Source organism: Narcine bancroftii, chromosome 5 (genome assembly GCF_036971445.1).
Source record: "Narcine bancroftii isolate sNarBan1 chromosome 5, sNarBan1.hap1, whole genome shotgun sequence".
NCBI lineage: Eukaryota > Metazoa > Chordata > Chondrichthyes > Torpediniformes > Narcinidae > Narcine > Narcine bancroftii.
In genome coordinates this window covers 169,090,603-169,112,005 of record NC_091473.1, presented here as the reverse complement: position 1 = coordinate 169,112,005, position 21,403 = coordinate 169,090,603, and the positions used below count along the sequence as shown (strand labels likewise).

The window sequence follows — 21,403 nt, the reverse complement described above, 5'->3', positions numbered from 1 at the left end:
AAAGATGTAGCTTTTTTTGCAAGAAGCGCATTTAATTGAAAAAGAGCATAAAGAACTAAAAAGAGATTAGGCAGGATATGTTGCAGCTTCTTCCTTTAATTCAATAGCAAGGGGAGTAGCAATTTCAATAAACAAGACTCTTACAGCTAAAATATAAAATGTATCATTAACCCTGCAGGGAGCATTGTCAATTTTTTTTCTTCAGAACATTGGACACTTATGAATATATATGCACCAATTCTAGATGATGAAACATTTATATAAGGAATGTTTTTAACTTGGCAAATGCACATGACAACATATTATTAGGTGGGAATTTTAATTTTTTTTATATCCAGATTTAGATAGATCAACAAGAGCAAAAAACAAGGACAAAAGCAGCTAATGCCACATTGCTGTTGATGAATGATTCAAATTTAATAGATGCATGGAGAAGAATTCATCAAAGAGAAAGAGACTATTCCTTTTATTCAAATAGAAATTATTCTTATTCTATGATAAACAACTTCAGGATAGAATCCAACAAGCAGATTATAAGGAAAGATTTTTATCTGATCATTCTCCTTTGTTGTTGACAGTAACAATGTTGGATAAAGAAAAATCAATTTACAGATGGAGATTTCACTCTATTACTAAAGAGTTTTGTGATTTTTTTTAGAAGATAGATAAGATCTTTTTTGAGACTAACTAATTTATTTTATGGGATGTGATGAAAGCATACATACAAGGTCAAATAATAAGTTCTACTTCTAAGAATTAGAATGACTATATGAAAGTGGTGGAACAATTGGAGATAGGGACAAATTTAGATAAAGATTTAGAGACAAGTTAATGAGGAGAAGCAGAGATGACTTATAAGAAACTTCAATATAATACTTTACAATAATATGGAACAGAGAAAGTGATAATAAGGACTAAACAGATATTATGAATTAAGTGAAAGGGCACTACAGGTTCTTGCAAGGCAAATAAATTCAGAACAAATAATTATTTTTAGTTGCAATAATAGTTTTAAATTTTAATTACCTATAAACCTCAAGAAATTAATGAAAATATCAAGAAATTTCATTCCTAACTATATTAATCTAAATGATGATAAAAGATAATTTTCTGTTTTTAAAAATAAATTTCCAAAATTAAATTTAGAAGATCAAAGAGAACTGGGTGCCCCCTTCAACCAAATAGAGGTGATGGAAGCATTGAACTCATTACAAATTATATAATGGACCGAAAGCTAAGATTGTAACAAATGTGAAAATATCTGTGAGTTTTCATTTAACTAGGTCTAGTAGATAAGGGTGTCCAGTTTTATTTATTTTAGCAATTGAACACTAGCAGAATTGATCTGATCTGATTCTGATATTATAGGTTTTAAAGTTGACAGAGAGCAACATAGATTAATTTATTTGCAGATGATATATTAATTTACTTGACAGAACCAGAAGGATCATTATGTAAACTATACTTAAGATTAAATGAATACGGAACAGTATTCAGTTATAAAGTAAATGAGGATAGAAGTGAAATTATGCATCTTTCTAGAGGTGATTGAACTCTGTGTGAACAAGATACCCAATTTAAATGGCCGATAAATGGAATAAAATATTTAGGGATACAGATGTATAACAATTTAAATAATATATTTAAACTGAACTATACCCCTTTACTGAAAAAAAAAATGAAGACTTTATATAAAAAAAATGGATGGAATTGCCAATTACATTACTGGGAAGAGTTAATTGTATTAAAATGAATATATTTCCTAGAGTACAATACCTTTTTCAAACATTTCCTGAAAAAAAGGAGGCAAGGATATAGGCATAAAGAAAAAGTAAGAAAATTTATTTGGAAGGGCAAGATGTCGAGGGTTTCATTATAAAAATTAACATGGCATTACAAGCCCAAAAGACTCTAAAATCCAGCAGCAATAAACATTCACCAAGACAAGTAGTTTTTAAAACAAAAGTTGTTTTTAATCAACTTTAAACATGAAAATAGAATCAAACTTTAACTTATCTCTATACTTAACTAACCCAAATTAGCCCCTTCTAATTCTAAGCGCAAGTGTATGATGTGTGCATAAATTTAAGAAAAGTTATTTGATTCACAGTTCAATCTTACTTCTTCTAAGTTCTCTGGTTGCAGGAAATTCTTATACTGTGCACAGAATTGAACATGTATAAAGTTCACCAGGCTTTGGTGCTTGAAAGGTGAATGTTTAACACTCATGAAGCTTCTTGTAGGGTTTGCAGAGAGAGATTTGTTGTTCCAGAATTTCCACAACTGAGGTACCACCATTAGTTACTTCAATGTCTCACTGATGAAACTTGCCCCATCAGGATTTTACAGATGGTAAACTCTATCTTTTATGCTAATACAGAGTTCCTTTCTGTTCCACTTATTCCAAGAGAAACATCAGACAGATAGCACTTTCAACCATCCGCCTCTCTGGAACTTTCTGTTTCCCACCAGCTTTTCCTGGCTTGTTTCGACCATGACCGTTCAGTCTCTTTCAGTGTTACGCACACTGGCTGAGAGAGCTTGTTGAGCTTGGTCTCACCTCTCTCTCTCTTTCTCTTCAAGTACCAACTGCCAGGAAGCCCATGTGACTCTCTCACTTGTAAAAAACCCCACTTTCTTCAGCAAATCACAGTTTTCCTCTCTTGGTCAAGCTGTTGTTTTAGGTAAACAAAACCCAGGAGTGTATTTTTTCAGAGCACACTGTAGGGTTATTTAAATAACCAGTTTGTCTCCTCCAAACAATGTCATTTCATGACATCATTTCAATGAGCACCTACTTGTGAAATGTGCATAGCATTCTTCAGAGATGTTCCTGAATATGAATTCTTCAGTATTTCAAATAAGATCTGTTTTAAAATGTGTGCATGTATGTAACCTACTAATTTTACCAAATTCCTCCCAATATTTATCCATTACAATGGAAATTTGAATTAGTAGGTCTACAACTTACAAATTTTAAGAATTATTATAAAGCAAAGCAAATTAGATTTCTCATTTTTTGAATAGGGAGAGAAACCAACAAGGATTAAGACAGAGAAGGAAATGATAGAAGAGAAGATACCAGAAGATTTTATATATAAATGGGAATTGAGATTAATATCTGGTGAAACTCCACTGTTGAAGCATTTGATAAAAATATGGAATAAAGTAAATACTAAAATGGGAATGAAGATTCGGTGTTATCTAAAATGCCTTTGAATCAAAATAGACTCATCCCATTTACAATAAATAATCAACTTTTGAATATTTGATTTTCTAAGGGAATTAGACACATAGTTATGAAGGAGGATATTTAATGTCATTTGATCAATTAAAAATAAATATGGAATACAAATTATTATTATTGGGGAGGAAAACTGGTTGGAAATGTCATGATAGTTTGACAAATACAATAAATGTTAGATATAGATTGGTTCAGTGTAACTTTTTACATCAATTATAATTTAATCACAGTCTTTGATTACATTTTTTGTTGTCTATTTTGGCTTTATCAGACACCAAAGAAGTTTTCAGTTAGATTGGAAAAAGATGACTGACTTTGTTAAGGAACCAGGACAACTTTCCTGTTGGAACCAATTCCCTGTGACATAATGCTGTTGAAAGTGATCTTTCTCTAGCTCTTGACTGCCAATACTTCTACTCCCATCTGTTGATTAGTTGGAGCTTTCCATTAATGGACCTTGTTACTGATACTTAGACCTGGAAATATAATTGGCATCATTCCCTCTCTCCCCTTCCCACCCCCTCCCCCCCACCCCCCCAACTATCCTCTCAGGAAGCATAAAATTTAAATTTCAGATTATTGTCAGAGTACATGCATAACCACATTTAACCTTGAGATTCATATTCCTGTGGACAAGGCAAAATTACCACTTATTGGTAGTGCAAATATCTGTGCTCAATATACACATGTAAACAAATGAAGAAATGTAAACAAACTGCAATACAGAGAGGGAAAAAAGTAAATTAAATGCAAAAGTAAGTCTTTCAATGAGTCCTTGATTAACTTTGTTGTTGAGGAGTCTGATGGTGGTGGCGTAGCAGTGGTTGTGGTCATGTGCGTTTTGTGGCACCTGCACCTCTTTCCTGGTGGCAGCAGTGAGAACAGAGTGTGTGGTGGGTGACCTGGGTCCTTGATGATTGCTACTGCTCTATGATGGCAGTGTTCCCTGTAGATGTTATCGATTGTGGGGGTGGGGGTTTCTGTGATGTCTTTGGCTGTATTCACTGCCTTTTGCAGGGATTTGCGCTCAGGGGAATTGATGTTCCAATACTAGACCATGATGCAGCTGGCCATCACACTTGCCAGTGTTTCCGATGTCCAAAGGGGCTGAAGGTCAACTTCAGACTTTAGCCTGAATATGAAACTGAAATTACCTGTTCAGTAGATTTTGCTGTTAGTTTGGACATTGTTGCATCCTTGTATGTGTTGAGATTTTGTGACAGTTTAATGGAAATGTATTACTGCCTCCCAGAATGAAAATACAGTAAAACCCCTGAAATCTGGCACCTTCATGGATTGGGAGATGCCGGATAAGTAGTTTTCTGGTTGCTTGAGACTATTTGCTGGGTGAATGGAGAACTAACGCAATTCGTGCCAATTTTCAACTTCTGAAATTTTCTTACCCATTTATTTTCTGCAATTTGTTTTGCTGGTTGCTTGAGGTTGCTGTTTGCTTGAATTCTGGATAATACGGATTTTATTGTACATAGAGGTAAATACCTGATATAACAAAATCTCCCTCCTTGGTAAATTAAAGTAAATATCAATGAAGTTTGTGATTTATTAGGTCTTGCTTGATGACCTGGTGCAATGATTGAACTGGAGGGATATTGCGATTATTCTGACTGGGTTTCTTCAGGCATTTAATAATTTGTCCATTTCTCAAAGGGCTCGAGCTTTTCTCCATTATTGTACTGTAGGTGATTTTGTTGTCAGCAATATGTACAAATCTCAGCTTGTATAAACCCAGTAACCTTAATAGCTTAATGTAATATATCTCATTCCTAGTGGGATAAAAGTGTGATGGCAGAGTTCCCAATGGAAATGATAATGATGAAAGTAAATGACATTGCTTTAAAAGAAAAATTACAAATTTTCTGCATCATTTTCACACATAAAGGACTTTTTTTTGTCTTTTGGAAAATGTTAGCAGAATGTGTTGGTTGAGTTTACAGTCAATAAACAGGCATCCTCTTTAAAAATTCTTTGCTATAACAACCCATGTGCAATAATGAATCAAGAAATTGTGCTGCATTATATGTTATAATAATCTCCAGTTCTTTGTGCTTTTGTTATAATATAGAACAATTGTTCCTAATGGACAGCAAATAAATTCACGACACAATGATAATTCTGATTCCTAAACACTGTGTATTTTATGGATTTTGGACAGCTGATCATGAAAATCACAGTAAAATGTTCTTGTCAGGTGCCTTTTTAAAGATGTAACCTATTTTGTGATTTTCCTATTGTATACTATGTTGTAGTGGACCGCCAAAAGCAGTGACCCGACACCAGGAGCCTTCAGCCTACACAGCCAGCTGAGACAGGCTATGCGCTTCAAAGTCAGCGCAAGACTCAGCAGCATGCGGCTGCAGCGCCCCACTCCAATGGGCTGGCAGCCAATCGGGTGGAGCTAGGGAAACAGCCACACCTGGGGATGAGAGGGGCTCACAGATTGGCCACTCCTCGGGTAGCACTAAACGACTAATCCCAGGAAGCGGATCGTGATGCCACCATTCGGGTAGCATGATTACATCAGGGATGGGCTTCTGAGCCCTTTATAAGCAAAGCTGCCAGCATGATAAACTAGTGTTGAATTCATTCCCATAGTGTATCCTCTCCAGCAATAGCAGCCGCTACAGTGGTGACCCCTGATTAGTCCACCGGCATCATGGACCTGAAGAACGAGCGACCAGTCTGCAATCAATGCGGTCTCATTGAAGCTGCCCAGCTTTTGGACATCACAGCCACTGGTGTGGTTCCAGCAAACCGAGGCGCAGTTCACCGTATGGAACATTACAGCCAATGACACCTGCTTCTACTCTGTGGTTGGCGCCCTCAAGCAGGACACAGCAGCACACATTACCGACTTCCTCCAGAACAAAGGAAGTATCAGGCCATCAAGGAGCTACTAACACAAGCTTTCTGGCTTTTATGGCACTAGTGCGCTGCCTGTCTGCTATATATGGATGGTTTGGGGGACAGGCCCCATCCGCCCTCATGAGCGACATGATCCCCTTGAATGATGGCCATACCCCTTGTGCTCTATTCAAGCAAATTTTCCTGGAGAGGTTACCCGAGGACATCAGGCTACTCAAAGCCGAAGAGGACTTCGCATATCCCGGAAAGGCAGCCACCAGAGCTGACCTGCTCAGGGCTTCGTCTCATCAACATCGGCCTACCAGTAAGCCACTTCAGATCACCCAGCAAGTCTTCCTCCAAGCTTGCAAACACCATTGAGCTATTTTGTTTCTACCATCAGCAATGGGGTGCTGAGGCCCACTGATGCCAATCACCCTACGGGTTCCCGGAAAATGCCAACACTGGCTGTCGTTAGTGGCTGCAGCTGGCCTACATAACAGCCTTCTCCACATCCGGAATACAGTGTCAGGCTGACGCTCCTGGTCAACACTGGGGCCAAGGTCAGTAGCCTCCCCCCACCCCTGACTTCCGATGCACACCACCGGAAGGCAGGGCGAGGGTTACGGGTTGCCAATAACTTTTCAATTTGGACTTGCAGCACCCATATTATCCCCTATATTTCAACAACTACTTGCCCATTTGTCTTAGCAGACTTCCACCAACCTCTCCTCAGGGTGGACTTCCTGAGGGCCAACTCCCTCCTAGTAGACATCAAGGGTAGCCAGCTACTATATTCAAAGATCTTTCAGACCCTTGCACTGGAAGGTACCAAACTGACCGCTTCCAGCTACACTTGGTGGTGTCTAAGCAATGAGTTTGCCAAGATTCTAGCCGAGTTCTCCTCCATCGCGATACCACACTTTAACTCCACTCCGAGTAAGGCATAACATCCTCACTAAAGGCCCCTCACTTCATACCAAAGCATGGCACCTCCTGCCAGATAAACTCAACCTTGCCAAGGAGGAGTATTTTTTTTAAATGGAAGAACTCAGCATTGACCGCCACTCCAACAGTCCCTGGGCCTCCCTCCAATCTCCCCCCCTCCCACCCCACGTGTCCCTAAAGCATCAATGATTAGAGATCATGTGGGGACTACCGCCAGCTAAATTTAAACCACTACGCTGGATAGATACCCCGTCCCCCATATTCAGAACCTTTTTGCAAACCTGCAGGGGGCATGGATATTTTCGAAAATTGACTTAATCCGTGCCCATCATCAGATTCCCATCCATCCTGAGTACGTCACAAAGACTACCATTATTACACCATTTGGGCTGTTCTAATTCCTCAGAATGCCCTTCGGTCTTAAAAAAAAGCCACACAGACCTTTCAAAGGCTTATGGATGCTGTAGGCAGGGAGTTGAAGTTCGTGTTCATCTACTTTGATGACATTCTGATTGCAAGCTGTGACTGTGACGAATACGCCACTCACATCAGACAGTTGTGCCACAGGTTGAGTGAGTTTGGCCTGACAATTAATCCAGCAAAATGCCAGTTTGGCAAAGACTCAATTGAATTTTTAGGTCATAGGATTGACTGCCACTGGGCTAAACCACTACCCGACAAAGTGGAGGCTATTCGAGCATTCCCCAAGCCTACAACAGTAAGGAGACTACAAGAATTTGCCGGCATGATGAATTTTTACTGCATATTCCTGATGGGGCGGCTCGCTCCATGAAACCTTTATTCTCCCTTATGACCGGTACAAAGAAGACAATTTCATGGAACCAAGAGGCATCTGATGGTTTCCAGGCAACAAAAGACACCCTGGATAATGCTGCCCTCCTGATGCACCCTAAAGCTGATGTCCCCACTGCTCTCATAATGGACGCTTCTGACACAGCAGTAGGGGAAGTCTAACAGTGGACACTGGCAACCCCTTGGATTTTTCAGTAGACATTTGCGGGCACCTGAACTGAAATTATGCTTTTGATAGAGAACTCCTGACATTGTACCTGGCAATCAGACATTTTAGATACTTCCTTGAGGGCAGGAAGTTTCAAATTTTTACAGGCCGCAAGCCCCTCACCTTTGCTTTCACTGGCATTTCCCACCTGTGATCAGCCAGGCAACAAAAGCACATTTTAGATTTTTCAGATTTTTCTACTGATGTTCAGCATATTGTGGGAAAATACAATGTGGTGATCGATGCCTTGTCATGTCCCACATTACAGGCAGTACACATGTCAACATCTAGCATTGACTATAAGGCTCTGGCTGAAGCATAGGCAGTGGACAAGGACATTGACGCATATCGCACTGCAACTACCAGCCTCCAGTTGGAGGACATAAAGCTTGGCCCTGGGGAGCAGTCTGTCCTGTGTGACATGTCTACGTGTAAGCTTCATCCTATCCTTCCCACTACCAGGAGGAGGTGCATTTTCAAAGCAATATACAACCTGGCACACTCCGCCATCAAAACAACCGTCAAAATGGTTGTTCGTCAATTTGTCTGGCATTGCCTCCGCAAGAGGTCAGCCAGTGGGCCAGAAATTGTACACTGTGCCAGACCTCGAAAATCCATACCCACACTAAGGCCACCCCACAGTCATTTCAACCACCACAACACCGTTTCAGCAATGTCCACGAGGATCTGGTGGGTCCCCCACCAATATCCAGAGACACATGCTACTTACTGACCCGAGTAGACAGGTCGACCAGATGGCCGGAAGCCATCCCTTTGCCAGAGTCCTCAACGGAAATGTGTGCCAGGGCCTTCCTGCAAAACTGGGTGGCTAGGTTCTGGGTTCCAGAGTATATAACCTCAGACAGGGGTTCCCAATTTACCTCTGGCTTCTGGTCTCATCTCACTAACTCTTTGGATATTTAGCTCCACCATATGACAGCTTACCTCCCTGAGGCCAATGGTTTGGTGGAGTGATTCCTTTGACACCTCAAAGCAGCTCCCAATTACTGAATGGTGGACGTGCTCCCATGGGTACTCCTGGGGATCTGATTCGCTCCTAAAGAGGATCTAGAAGTTTCTGCAGCCGAAATGGTGTAAGGCGCACCATTATTGATTCCCGGGGAATTCCTGGTTGCCAAAGACATTGGGGACGATTTCCCTGAGGCCACCTTATCCTGCCTACGGAACCACCGGGGCACACTTGCCCTGACACAGCCAAAGCAGCACGGCTCATGGATAACATTCGTACCTAAAGAACTCGATACTTGTAAATATGTATTTGTCATACACGGGGCACATGCACCCCCACTACAGAGACCTTACAAAGGCCACAACGGGTCAACATGTCTTTTGGATAATGGGGGGAGAAATGAGACTTTCACCCTGGACTGACTCAAGCCAGCATTCCTTGACTCTGACCACCCGATCTATGACTCACCCCCCTTGCTGAAGTGGCAGGCCTCCCAACCACAAGGCCTCACCGAGCGTCGATTATTGGGTGGGGGAGGTCATGTAGTGGGCCACCAAGTGTTTCACTCGTGAAGTGGCGACCTGACACTGGGAGCCCGCAGCCCACACAGCCGGCTGAGATGGGCTACATGATTCGAAGTCGGCGCTTGACTCAGCAGCAGTTGGCTGCAGTGCACCACTCCGATGGGCTGGCCAGCGGCAGCCAATTGAGTTGAGCTAAGGAAGCAGCCACACTTGGGATGAGTGGGTATCACTGGCCACTCCCCGGGTAGCACTAAATGACCAATCCCAGGAGGTGGATTGTAATGCCACCAATCGGGTGGCATGACGACATCAGAGATGGGCTCCTGAGCCCTTTATAAGCAGAGATGCTAGTACAATAAATCAGTATTGAATTCACTCCCTACTTATTAAGAAAATCTATGAGCTCTACTTCAGTTTTAAAATTGTTGACCAAGACAAACCCTGGGCTCCTCACATTTATTGTACAACATGTGCAGTCAACCTGAGAGCTTGGTTCAGCATCATTATACGATTTAACATGTTAAATTTAATACAAGTTAATTTAACATTTTTCTAACTTTCTACGCAGCAAATCTGAAATTATCTTTGAGTTTAGCTTGAAGTTGACTATCATAATCCCCATTTTTTCCATGAAGCAAACTTTATGAAAAAATTTGTTCTGTGTAATCTAGTTTATATGAATTGTTTTATAAAATTGTCTTCCAGTGATGAAGTAGCAGTAGTTTGTAAAGTGTGTGGGATAACCTAAGAAATTTTAATAGCAGGGCATCTTGGATTCTTGAATGGACTGGTTCTTTTGACATACTCAGTCTTCTGCTGTCTGGTGTTTTCTCTTCGAGTCATGTTTCACCATGTTAACATCACCTCAAATGATTGTGGGCCAGAACTTGTAGTGAAATGGTGGCATTTCCCCCACCGTGTCGGCAAGCCTGCAACTATACTGGCCTGGATCAGTCAGCGACTTCTCAGGTGTGCTCCAACAGTGGATGTCTTATGAAATCTATGCAGGAGCACAAACCTCCTGCCCTGTGCAACCTCCATATTGAATGTGCATTCGGCTTGTGACAGTGAACCTATACATTGCCACGAACTTGAACAGTTTTGAGTTATATAAATTGATTCACAGCTTTTATTAAAATCATTTGAGTTTGCTTGAACATGTTTAATTATTTTCAATCATTCTTCTTAAATTACCAATAAATGTCACTTCTTTTAACTGGTTAATCAGTTTTGAGTTTTGCTGCTTATCGTGGACAGTTGGAAAAATTGCCATTTGTCAAATTTTTTCAGCTATTTGGTAGGCTTCTTTGCCCATGAGATGATATTACATTGTGCAAAGTGCTGCTGCCATGTAGGGCATTCTGTTTTGGACGTGCGTCTCTTCAGTAAGTCACCATCATGATGTCCACAATAGACAAATTTAAGGTTTTACATTAAACTAGTAGAAAGTGCATTATACTTGTCATTCATAACAAATTTTGGTCCTCTTTTAATTCTCATTGTGAAACATAGATTCTCATGCAATTTTTTGTGACTTAAAATTGGAAAATTTGATGCTTCTGTTAAATATTTACATTAATAGTTCATATTTCTACCACTCCTTTAAGCCACCGTCACATAAGGTACCAGCCTGAAATGTCCATCAGCATTGCTTTGTGGCAGAATATTTCCTGCTCCCTGTTTATTGGTCAGCAAAAAATAGTGAGCAAAGGATTTTTTCCTTCTGGCCAATATCATTTGGCATTTGTACAACTGCAATATATTCTCACCATCCAACATCCATGGGGAATGAGGGTGGGGGCAGGGGGATTTGGTGGGATTTCAGGGTCTGAGTTACAGGGAAAGGTTGTGCAGACTGGGGCTTTTTTCTCTGGAGCGTAGAAGATTGAGGGGGGACTTGATAGAGGTGTTTAAGATTTTAAAAGGGACAGACAGAGTAAATGTGGATAGGCTTTTTCAATTAAGAGTGGGGGAGATTCAAACTAGAGGACATGGTTTAAGATTGAAGGGGGAAAATTATAAGGGGAACATGAGGGGAAATTTCTTCACGCAGAGGCTGGTGGGGATGTGGAATGAGCTTCTGGCAGACGTTGTCGAGGCGGGATCATTGGTTACATTTAAGGAAAGACTGGATCGTTACATGGATAGGAGGGGACTAGAGGGGTATGGACCGGGTGCTGGTCAGTGGGACTAGGAGGGTGGGGATTTGCTACGGCATGGACTAGTAGGGCTGAACTGGCCTGTTCTGTGCTGTAAGTGGTTATATGGTTATATGGGAGGGTGGTGGGGGAAGGTGGGGGGGGGGTTGTTGAATAAATTTGTTGATTGTATGAGAATTGCTCAAAAAAATTCCTGTACATCAGTTTAATGTTCCTTTTATAAATCTTTATTATGAATTGGTGAATTATGTGTTCAGTCTACAACTGCATTGCCCCCATAATGTCAGGTCACTTGTCTGAGAGCTACTAGTACCAAATAACCCAATACTACCTGTCGCATGGTCGACAATTAAACCAGCTCCCCCTCCAGGCTTGCCTGGTGCGGAGAGTGGCTAGACACACTGCAGGATAAAAAAATCAAGACTCGTCAAAGGGCGGATGAACCCTCTCATAGGGTCACCTGCCATCTAACAAACATGTACTGTGAAGCACGGAACGGATATCACTTGTATCGAATCTTGGTCTGGCCATTCACTGCAACAGAACTTCCCCCCCCCCCCCCTCCAACCAAATAGGACCTCACCATACCAATGGATCCCAGAGGAGATGTTGAGAGGATGGGTCTGGACCTGTGCAGCCTCTACTCTCAAATCCATTCACACATGTGCTACTCCTTTCCGAAGAGTTGGGTACCCTCATACCAAACCCCACAAACTGACTGAAATAAGTCATCATTATCCTATAGGATGGATAGCCAGAAGAAGAAAGAAGCATTACCTCTATATAAAATTAACAAATCATGTCTTTTCATGCTTATTTTGCATCACACTTTAAATGAGATTCACTATTGGATCATATTTTCATAAAAATCAAATAATCCAAGATTCAATTTACTGTCAATGTCCTAAAACAGTGTCATATTACATGAAATTGCTTTTGCCTGCTGTGAGGCAGACCGTTTCACCATCGGCAGAAATTGCCTGAAGTGTCTCTTACTGTCAGAGAAAGAAAAGCAAAAGAGAGTACCCCCAGAGTCAGTGTCTGTAGATTTGTCTCCAGTGCTTCTGCATCCTCCACGGCCACACAGTCCAGTCCAAACCATTGGCAACCTGAGCTCCAGATCAGAACCTCCTACAAGTTCAGGAACCCTCCAGTGCCTTCAGCACCCCCTCCTATCCCAGTTCCAATATCTGTGGGCATAGACTTTTATTCCGAGCCAAGCCTGATCTTGGTGACCTCTTAATCTAAAATCACATAATACTAAATCCCAAAATAGTAATAAAAAAAATGCTACAGATGCTGGAATTGTAAAAATTCTGAAAGCAGGGAATGCTGGGGAACTGCTCAAGATTAGGCCATATATTCGAACTGAAATGTTTGCTCTGTTTCTCTCCCCACAAATACAGCAGGGCCTGTTTAGTATTTCCAGATGTTCTGGTTTTATTATAGATAAAATGGCAGTGCAAATTGTCTGAGTGTTGTGAATATTCCAATGGTACTTAATGGAACTTTTGTGAGTTAGACTTGAAGGTCAAGGTGACTAAGGTTTACTAGCCTTCTTGCCTTATCCCTTATGCCTGTTTGTCTTCCTTCTCTCATGCTAAAAGTATGAATGCATAAGTTTCCAGATATTATGGAGCCCACTGGCAGCTATTTCCTAATTGCTTAATGTCTTAAGAGTCTTTTCCAGTTGCATGAGAATTCTGAATGCATTAATGCAGGATAAACAGGAGTTTAATGTACTCTGGATGATGGAAATCAAAATCTGAAACAGAATATATAGTTGTAAACGGCAGATTTGAGAGCTGCTTACATTTACCTGTTTAAATACAAACAAGCCTGGGGCTTTTGCACATCCTGGTCAAAGATAGAGTTTTCAAACTCACTGGCAGTTTCAGAAGGGGAAGCCCACAGTGGCGCTCCATCTTACTCAGTTAAACCAGCACCTAGTTATCTCAGAGCCTCTCAGATTAGATGATACAAGATTCAAGCCCATGGGGTTAGTTCTTGGCCTGTGGATAAAGAAGTGAAAGGGAAGGCAAGTTCCTTTTCACCAAATGATTTCCATTTAATTTAGGATTCTTAATATTTAAATTTGATTTAGATGTTTTTAGCTAATTATTTTTAAGTATCATCATTAATAATTTTCATTTGCTATATAGTCCCTTTCAAGTATTTTGGAGATGTATTCAAACTTTTGTGGGGTTTTTCTGGATTTCAAAACTTCCCAGCATGTTTTGAGGCTGGTGTATACTGGGTTCACTGTGATAGGCCTCATTGCCACTCGGCCACACACCTGAAGCCCAGCATTCTCTGAGCCAACTAGATGCACCCTTCATGTAGAGCAGGTAAGTATATAGATGGGGCAACTGGGCCATCCATGATAACTGGGGAGCAGTCCAGGAAAATAAGATACTATACAATGTGATAAGCTTTAGTTGGGAAGAATAAAGCAAGTATGAAGAAATAAATTTTAGATTTGAAAAAAGTAAAGGTGAGGATCTACAAAGGAAGAACTGTAGTGGGGTTTTGATAGGGATCTGCAAACATTCTTGATGTGGCTCTTCGACACTGTTGTCATTAGAACATGTGACTCTTAAATAGGCTGTCCTGCTGCACAGTCTCAGAATAAATTCACTTCATATGAGGTGCCCTGTAAATAGACCACATACTTGTTTAACGCTGTATAATCAGCTGAAAAAACACTTGAAGAAATTGTATGACCTTTTATATTCATTGAGCTGTATTTTTTTTCCATCTTTCCAATTAGCATTTCAGAGAACACCTTGACACCCTGAATGCAAAAGGAATTGGAATGCTGGGCTTCGCTTTGACTGAGGCTTTCATCCTTCTGAATCAGGTAGTGTCATTAAATGGCATCACTTTCTGTCCTTAACCTCGACACTTAGCTTTAAATGAAATGAAAAAAAATGTCATGACATAGCAATCTGAAGTGAGTAAAATGGGGAAAAAAAAGATGTTAATTTATCGCATCACTTATCTTTTTGATGTGCAATTTCACTCGGTATATTTTTTGAATAATAGTTATTTTGAAATAACTTTAACCTGATGTTATGGATGAATCAGACAAAGGCAACACAGTCTAGTATGGTAAAAGCTATCAAAACACATGGTGTTGGTTGGTTAATTAGGTGGAATGGGTTTCATGGGCTGGGAGGGCCCACTGTGCTGTATCCTCAAAATTAAAAACAAAAAAAATCAACGAAAACAAAAAGTGATATTTATGTATTTGCTTCATACCAATAGTGAACACCGGATATAGAATTCACCATTTTAATTATTTGATAAATTCATTATTAAATGGTTTGTGGTCAACTCTTGCATTAAAATTGTCAACGCACTACAGTCTTTTGAATGCTAACTTTCCACACTCACCACATTTTTCTAGTTTGACAGCTAATTTTAGAGAAATCACTCATACCAATGATAACAATTAAACATATTGCAGCAACTCACAACTATTTCAACACTTGACCTGGATTTTGCAGTGAGTGGTAAACAGTGACCTTGAAGGAAGCAGCCAGCAAACACAAGTGGCCTGGATTTCCTTCTGTTTGGTACCAGCTGAACAAACAAGTACACACAAGAACTCTCACAGGGAACAAACCAGGGAAGAATAAAAGGATAAAACACAAAAGTCTGCAGACACTGACTGAAGTAAAAACACCATAATAATAATTAAAAGAAAGGGTAAGCCTTGCGGTTCTTAAAGCCTCCTCCTCTGTTTAAAAATATAATAGTTTCAATGCCACACAATTTCAGCAATTTTTAAACAAAATTTTACAGTGTACAACATACTGTATATACTGAAATATTCACAGCAAAAATATAAAAATGTGATTTATATTGATGATAAAATTATTTTAATTACATTAAATAGAGGGAATAACAGTCCGTGCACAAATCCATTTAAGTTTAGAAAGAGCCTTTGCAAAGTAGTAATAATTGATCTACCATTAGAAATTCCCCTGAACAAGTGTAATTTTTCAGAGTATTTTACAATGAGAATTGTTTGAAAGTACCTGAATTGTTTTTGACTGATAATGTTAAACAATACAAGACCAGAAAACAATTTCACCTATACTATAGCCATAAGTTCACGGCCTGATTTTTCCACTGCGCCAAGTGTAACAGGGTGGGTTAGTAATAATTTTGGTGCAGTATAAAACACACTCTCAATCCACTATTGGTTTATTTTTGCACTTTTGTTGTTGACTTGAATCTTTTGGAATTCCCCTAAACATGAAGACCTGTTTTATTATCATTGATCTACTTCATGAATATTAATGCATCATTTGAACTAATCCATTTTCAGCTTGTACTAAAAGCATACTTTACAAGATCTTTACAGTATTTTGAAATAAAATTGATCTCAGTGACCCCCTGGATGTGGGAAGAAAAGAGATGAGTTGACTGAGAAGTTGAACTATGAAGTCAAGTTTGGCCAAGTGGAGGAGAAGGTTAATTGACAGAATGGCTCTGCATTCAAGAAAGAACCCCTGTAACCTTTCTAATGGGCCTTCCTATCTCCTTCAAAATTATGGTATAGCCATGGGCACATGTATGGGTCCTGGCTTCATCTGCCTTTTGTTGGATATATGGAACTGACCTTGTTCCAGTCCTACTCGGGTACCACACCCCAACTTTTTCTCTGCCACCCTGACAGTTGCCTTGGTGCTGGCTCTTGTATCCATGTAGGAGTTGAACAATTTCATTAACTTCATTGCCAACTTCCACCTGGCCCTTAAAATGATCTAGATTGTTCCTATCACCTCTTTCTCCTTTCTTTCTCAGGGAACAAACTATCTACAGACATTTAAGCCCACAGACTCACTCAACCACCTGGATTATTATCTCTTCCCAATTCCTCCACCTCTGCTGCAACTGATGCCAGGATGGGACATCCCACCAGATTAACCAAAACATCCTCTTTCTTTAATAAATGTGGATTCCCCCTTGCTGTCGTTGATAAAGCCAACACACACATCTCTTCAATTTCTTGTACTTCTGCCCTGCCCCTATCTCCTCATTGGCAGAACAAGGACTGATTCCCTCTAGTCCATACTCTCTGCATCTGACATATTATCTTCAGACACTTCTGCCAATTTCAGATCAATACCATCTCTGTTCATTTCTTCTCCTTCCTACTTCCAATTTTCACAGGTATCAGTCTCTCTGAGACTCTTTGTCCACTCCTCCCTCACTGCAGAATTGTTCCACCACCTTGGGTACTTCCTGCAGTAATTGCAGAAAGAGCAAAGCTTGTCCCTACAAACCCCTGCACCCCCCCTCTCTTTGACCTCCATACAGGGACACAAACAGACCTTGCAAATGAGGCAGAGCTTTACATGCATGTTGATGTAATCTACTGCATTCACTGTACTTGGTGTGGCCTCCTGTACAGCAGTGAGACCAAGCACTGGTGCTGTGACCATTTTGCCAAACATCCACGATCTATGCTTGATTGCCCTTTTGCCAAACATCTCAATTCCCCCAACCATTCCTACACAGAAATATCTGTCCTCGTCCTCCTCCATTGTCAGGGTGAGACTAAATGTAAACTCGAGGAATAACATGCCATATTAATGGCACCCCTTTAATGATAACATTACAAGCATTAATTTTTCTAATTTTAGTTAACTCCACCCCCTTATGGTTACACTGCTTCCATCTTTTTACTTCCTCCTGTACTTGCTCTCTAACTTCCCTGCCTCTTGCCCAGTGGTCTCACAACCTTTCTGTTGAATACACAATCACCTTTTGGCCCCTCCCCAGCTTTGTATCCTTTTTCCATACATAATATCCCCTCCTATTCACATCAGTCTCAAAAGAATCCCAAAAGAGCAGCCCGGTTAGCGTAACAGTTAACACGGTGGGGTTTGAATCCCATGCTGTGTGTGAGGAGTTTGTACATTCTCTCTGTGTCTGCATGGGATTCCTCTGGGTGCTTCTGTTTCCCCCTACAGCTCGAGACATATTGGGGGTTGTAGGTCCATTGGGCGGCATGAGCTCATGGGCTGAAAGGGCCTGTTACTGTGCTGTATATCTAAATTTACATTTTAAATTTAATCCAAAATGTTGGCTGGCCTTTTCTATCCAGCTGTTCTCATTGTTTGAATAAATTTCTAGCTTGTTGTCTAAGCACCTTCTCACACTCCAGACCTCCATTGACTAAATCTTCTAGCTCTCATCAGACAATGAAAATCCCACATTTCCACATGTAACCCCATCCTCAGGCCCTTTCAGCCCATGAGCTTGTGCCGCCCAATGGACCTACAACCCCCAGTATGTCTCGAGCTGTGGGAGGAAACAGAAGCACCCGGAGGAAACCTCATCATGATAAAAAAGACTGTGATCTTGTCAGGGATACAGAATAGACAGATTTATTGGCTCAAAAGGAAAGAACAGTTACAATAGTTATTGAAGTAAATAATCACTAGAGATCAGCTAAACAGCAAACTCATAACATATGTTGACCAAATAGGTTAGGCAAGTGGGATGATGTTGCAAGGGCTGGGTCTTGGTATCGAACATGAGAATAGAGAGAAAAAGTCTTTTATTTGATTGTCTTCCAAAGCTGACCAAGGAGGCAAAGGCTCCTTCTTCTCAAGGCTAACATTAATTCCATACTTTTTGCAAGGAATCTGTTGGAATCCCTTATTCTCTCACTGTTCAGTCACCAGTGAACCAACTGCCAGTGTCCTAGTGAGTGCCTCCTCAATAAAATACCTGCCTTTTATAATTTTTCCCTGTTCCTGGCCTTGCTTAAATCTTGCCAGAATCATTTAGCTCAAATGTTACCTTGGATAAAACATCCTACAGACGTCTAGATACTTGTCTAAGTAAATTGATCCCTCTTATCCGTCTGCAGTTGTAACCCATTTCCTTACCACTTGTTCATTCCCTTATTGATGTAGAGTGTGATGGCAGACCTAGGTTTACTGCTTCTCTAAGTCTCATTTGGAGACCATCTGTTTAAATTAAAGAGTTTAAAAATCTTTATTTGTTCTGGCTCTTTCCCTTAAATGACCCTCTTACCTCTCACGATATAACTATGACCTCTGTTTCTAAGCCTGAGCAAATTGACTTTGAGTATAATCTTGTTAGTTTGTCATCTAAATTCCAGTGCATTAATAATCTGGCATTTCAAATCCAAAAGAAATGAAGTTCACAGCTTCCAGTTTCCCTCAGGTTACACAAAATTGATCACCTAGAAAATTGCACAATTCTCAGTCATGTTAAGAAATGCATGAAATTATGACAAATTACATTTGGTAGACTGAAACGACTAACTTAAAGCAATTACATCAGTGAAAATCGTTTTACATCAAGTAGGTCATAATATGACCTTGAGGGATGTGAACTTTGTATCTGAGGGTACAATGTTTTATCTCGTATGATTTTTTTTTCAATAAAATGATTTTTTTTTCAATAAAATGTTCACATCAAATGTTGATGTGGTTTAACATTCTTCCTTTCTGTTAATGTGAGGCTTGTAGGTTTTGTTTAAAGGTTGCATCTGTTTCCTGTCCAGTGGAGCTGGGAAATAACCTCACTTTCCCTGACCATTGCTGTTCATTTGCCCAATGACTTGCTGTTGAAGCATTTGCTTTTCTATAGAGTACTGCAGAGGGATAGTTTGTTATGATGAGTAATATTATGAGATAGAAATGAACCAAGATTGTATGTCCCCCAAAAGCTCCCACAGTGACTAATAGTTTTGATATAAAACCATAGAACACTACAGTACAGAAACAAGCCCTTCCGCCCATCTAGTCTGTGCCAAAATTCTTTTCTGCCTAGTTCCAATGATCTTCCCCTGGACCATAGCCCTCCATACCCCCACCAAATTTCTACTGAATAACAAAATGAAGGCCACGTTCACCAATTTAGCTGGCAGTTAGTTCCACATTTGCGCCACTCTGTGTGTGAAGTTCTCTCGAATATTCCCTTTAAACTTTTCCCTTTTCACTCCTAACCCATGTCATTTAGTTCTTGTCTCACCTAATTTCAGTGGAAATAAAACTGCTTACATTTATTCTATATCCCTCATAATTTTGTATATCAAATCTCCCATAATTCTTCTACACTCCAGGGAATAAAGTCCTAACCTGTTTAACCTTTCCCTGTAACTCGGTTCATCAAGTCCTGGCAAGATCAGAGACAAAAGAATTATGTCTTCTTGTTTGTCTGGACAGGAGAATGTTGTTTCGTCAGGTTGTAATTGTGCAATGAGATGATAATAAACTTGAAGATCCTTGTTAATCTTCTCTACACTCTTTTAAATCTTATTGCTATCTTTCCTGTAGTTAGGTGACCAAAATTGCACACGGTACTACAAATTTGGCCTCACCAATGCCTTTTACAACTTCACCATAACATCCCAACTCTCATACTTAATGCTTTGATTTATGGCCAACATGCTAAAAGCTCTATTTATGACCTTATCTACCTTTAATGCCACTTTCAGAAGTTATTTAGCTGTATTCCTAGATCCCTGTGTTCTACTGCACTCCTCAGTGCCCTACTATTTACCATGTATGTCCTATCTTGGATAGTCGTCCCAAAGTTCAACACCTCCCACTTGTCTGCATTAAATTTCATCTACTATTTTGTAACCCATTTTTGAAGCTGGTCCAAATCCTGCTGAAAGCTTTGAAAGCCTTCCTCACTGTTCACTTCACCTCCAATCATTGTGTCATCTGAAAACTTGCTGATCCAACGCACCACATTATTATCTAGATGGTTGATATAGTTGAGAAACAGCAATGGACCTAGCACCAATCCCGGAGGTCCACCACTAGTTACAGGCATCCAGATAAATAGACAAAATTCTACTTCTTCCGCAAAGCAAATGTCTAATCCAATTTACTATGTCCTCTTGAATACCGAATGACTGAACCTTCTTGACCAACCTTTCTAAAACCCAATTAGATATCTACGGTCTTTCCTTTTTTTAAAATACTTTATTTTATTAACCACAATATAATCACATTACATTCAATTATAAAATATTTAAAAAAAAAATATACATATGGTACACATCCTCCCAACCCCCATCCCTTAAAAAAAAAGAAAAAAACTGGAAAACGCCAAGAAAATAAAACATTTATACAGAAAATTATTTTGGAAGTTACTAAGAAGTGAGATCTTCAGAGAGCCAATCATTCATGCAAACCAACATTTTGTAAATATGTGCTCCATATTCTTTAAAAAAACCATGATATTTTATTCGCAGATTAGAAGTGATTTTCTCTAAGTCTTTGTACCATCTTTCCATGCTCAAATCTATTTCTGAATTTGATGATATTGCTATACATTACCTAGAAACTGCTAAAGCAATGAACACAAATTCAGTTTGAAAAATATTTAAATTTAATTTTGGCCTTATAACCTTAATATTACTCAGTTTAAAAAAAAATAATCAAGTCCTGTGGGAATTTGACCCCAGTAATTCATCCCAAAAAATACCTATCCCTCACCAAAATTGTCTAACTTCAGGTCATTGGCAAGTTGAATGGAGAAAAAAAAGGTCCAACCTCAGATCTACATCTAAAGCATCAATCTGATATGGCAGGTTTGAATCTATTTAATTTTTTGCAGACTCAAATATGTAAAAAAAAATATATATTGAACTAGCCTATATTGTAAATT

At 39.8% G+C, this 21,403-nt stretch overlaps 1 protein-coding gene across 22 annotated transcripts in view; it reads left to right on the top strand.

Annotated features, from left to right (window-relative positions):
* The window catches only part of cacna2d3a (calcium channel, voltage-dependent, alpha 2/delta subunit 3a), a 732,424-nt gene that overhangs the window by 356,577 nt on the left and 354,444 nt on the right, over positions 1-21,403 (top strand). For all 22 annotated transcript variants that reach the window (XR_011358017.1, XR_011358016.1, XR_011358018.1 and 19 more), the window contains one exon: positions 14,499-14,588. Coding sequence is in view for 18 of the 22 variants with exons in the window: in XM_069939674.1 (XP_069795775.1) it covers positions 14,499-14,588 (90 nt within the window). In the remaining 4 variants the exon portion in view is untranslated. The remainder of the gene's footprint in view (positions 1-14,498; positions 14,589-21,403) is intronic.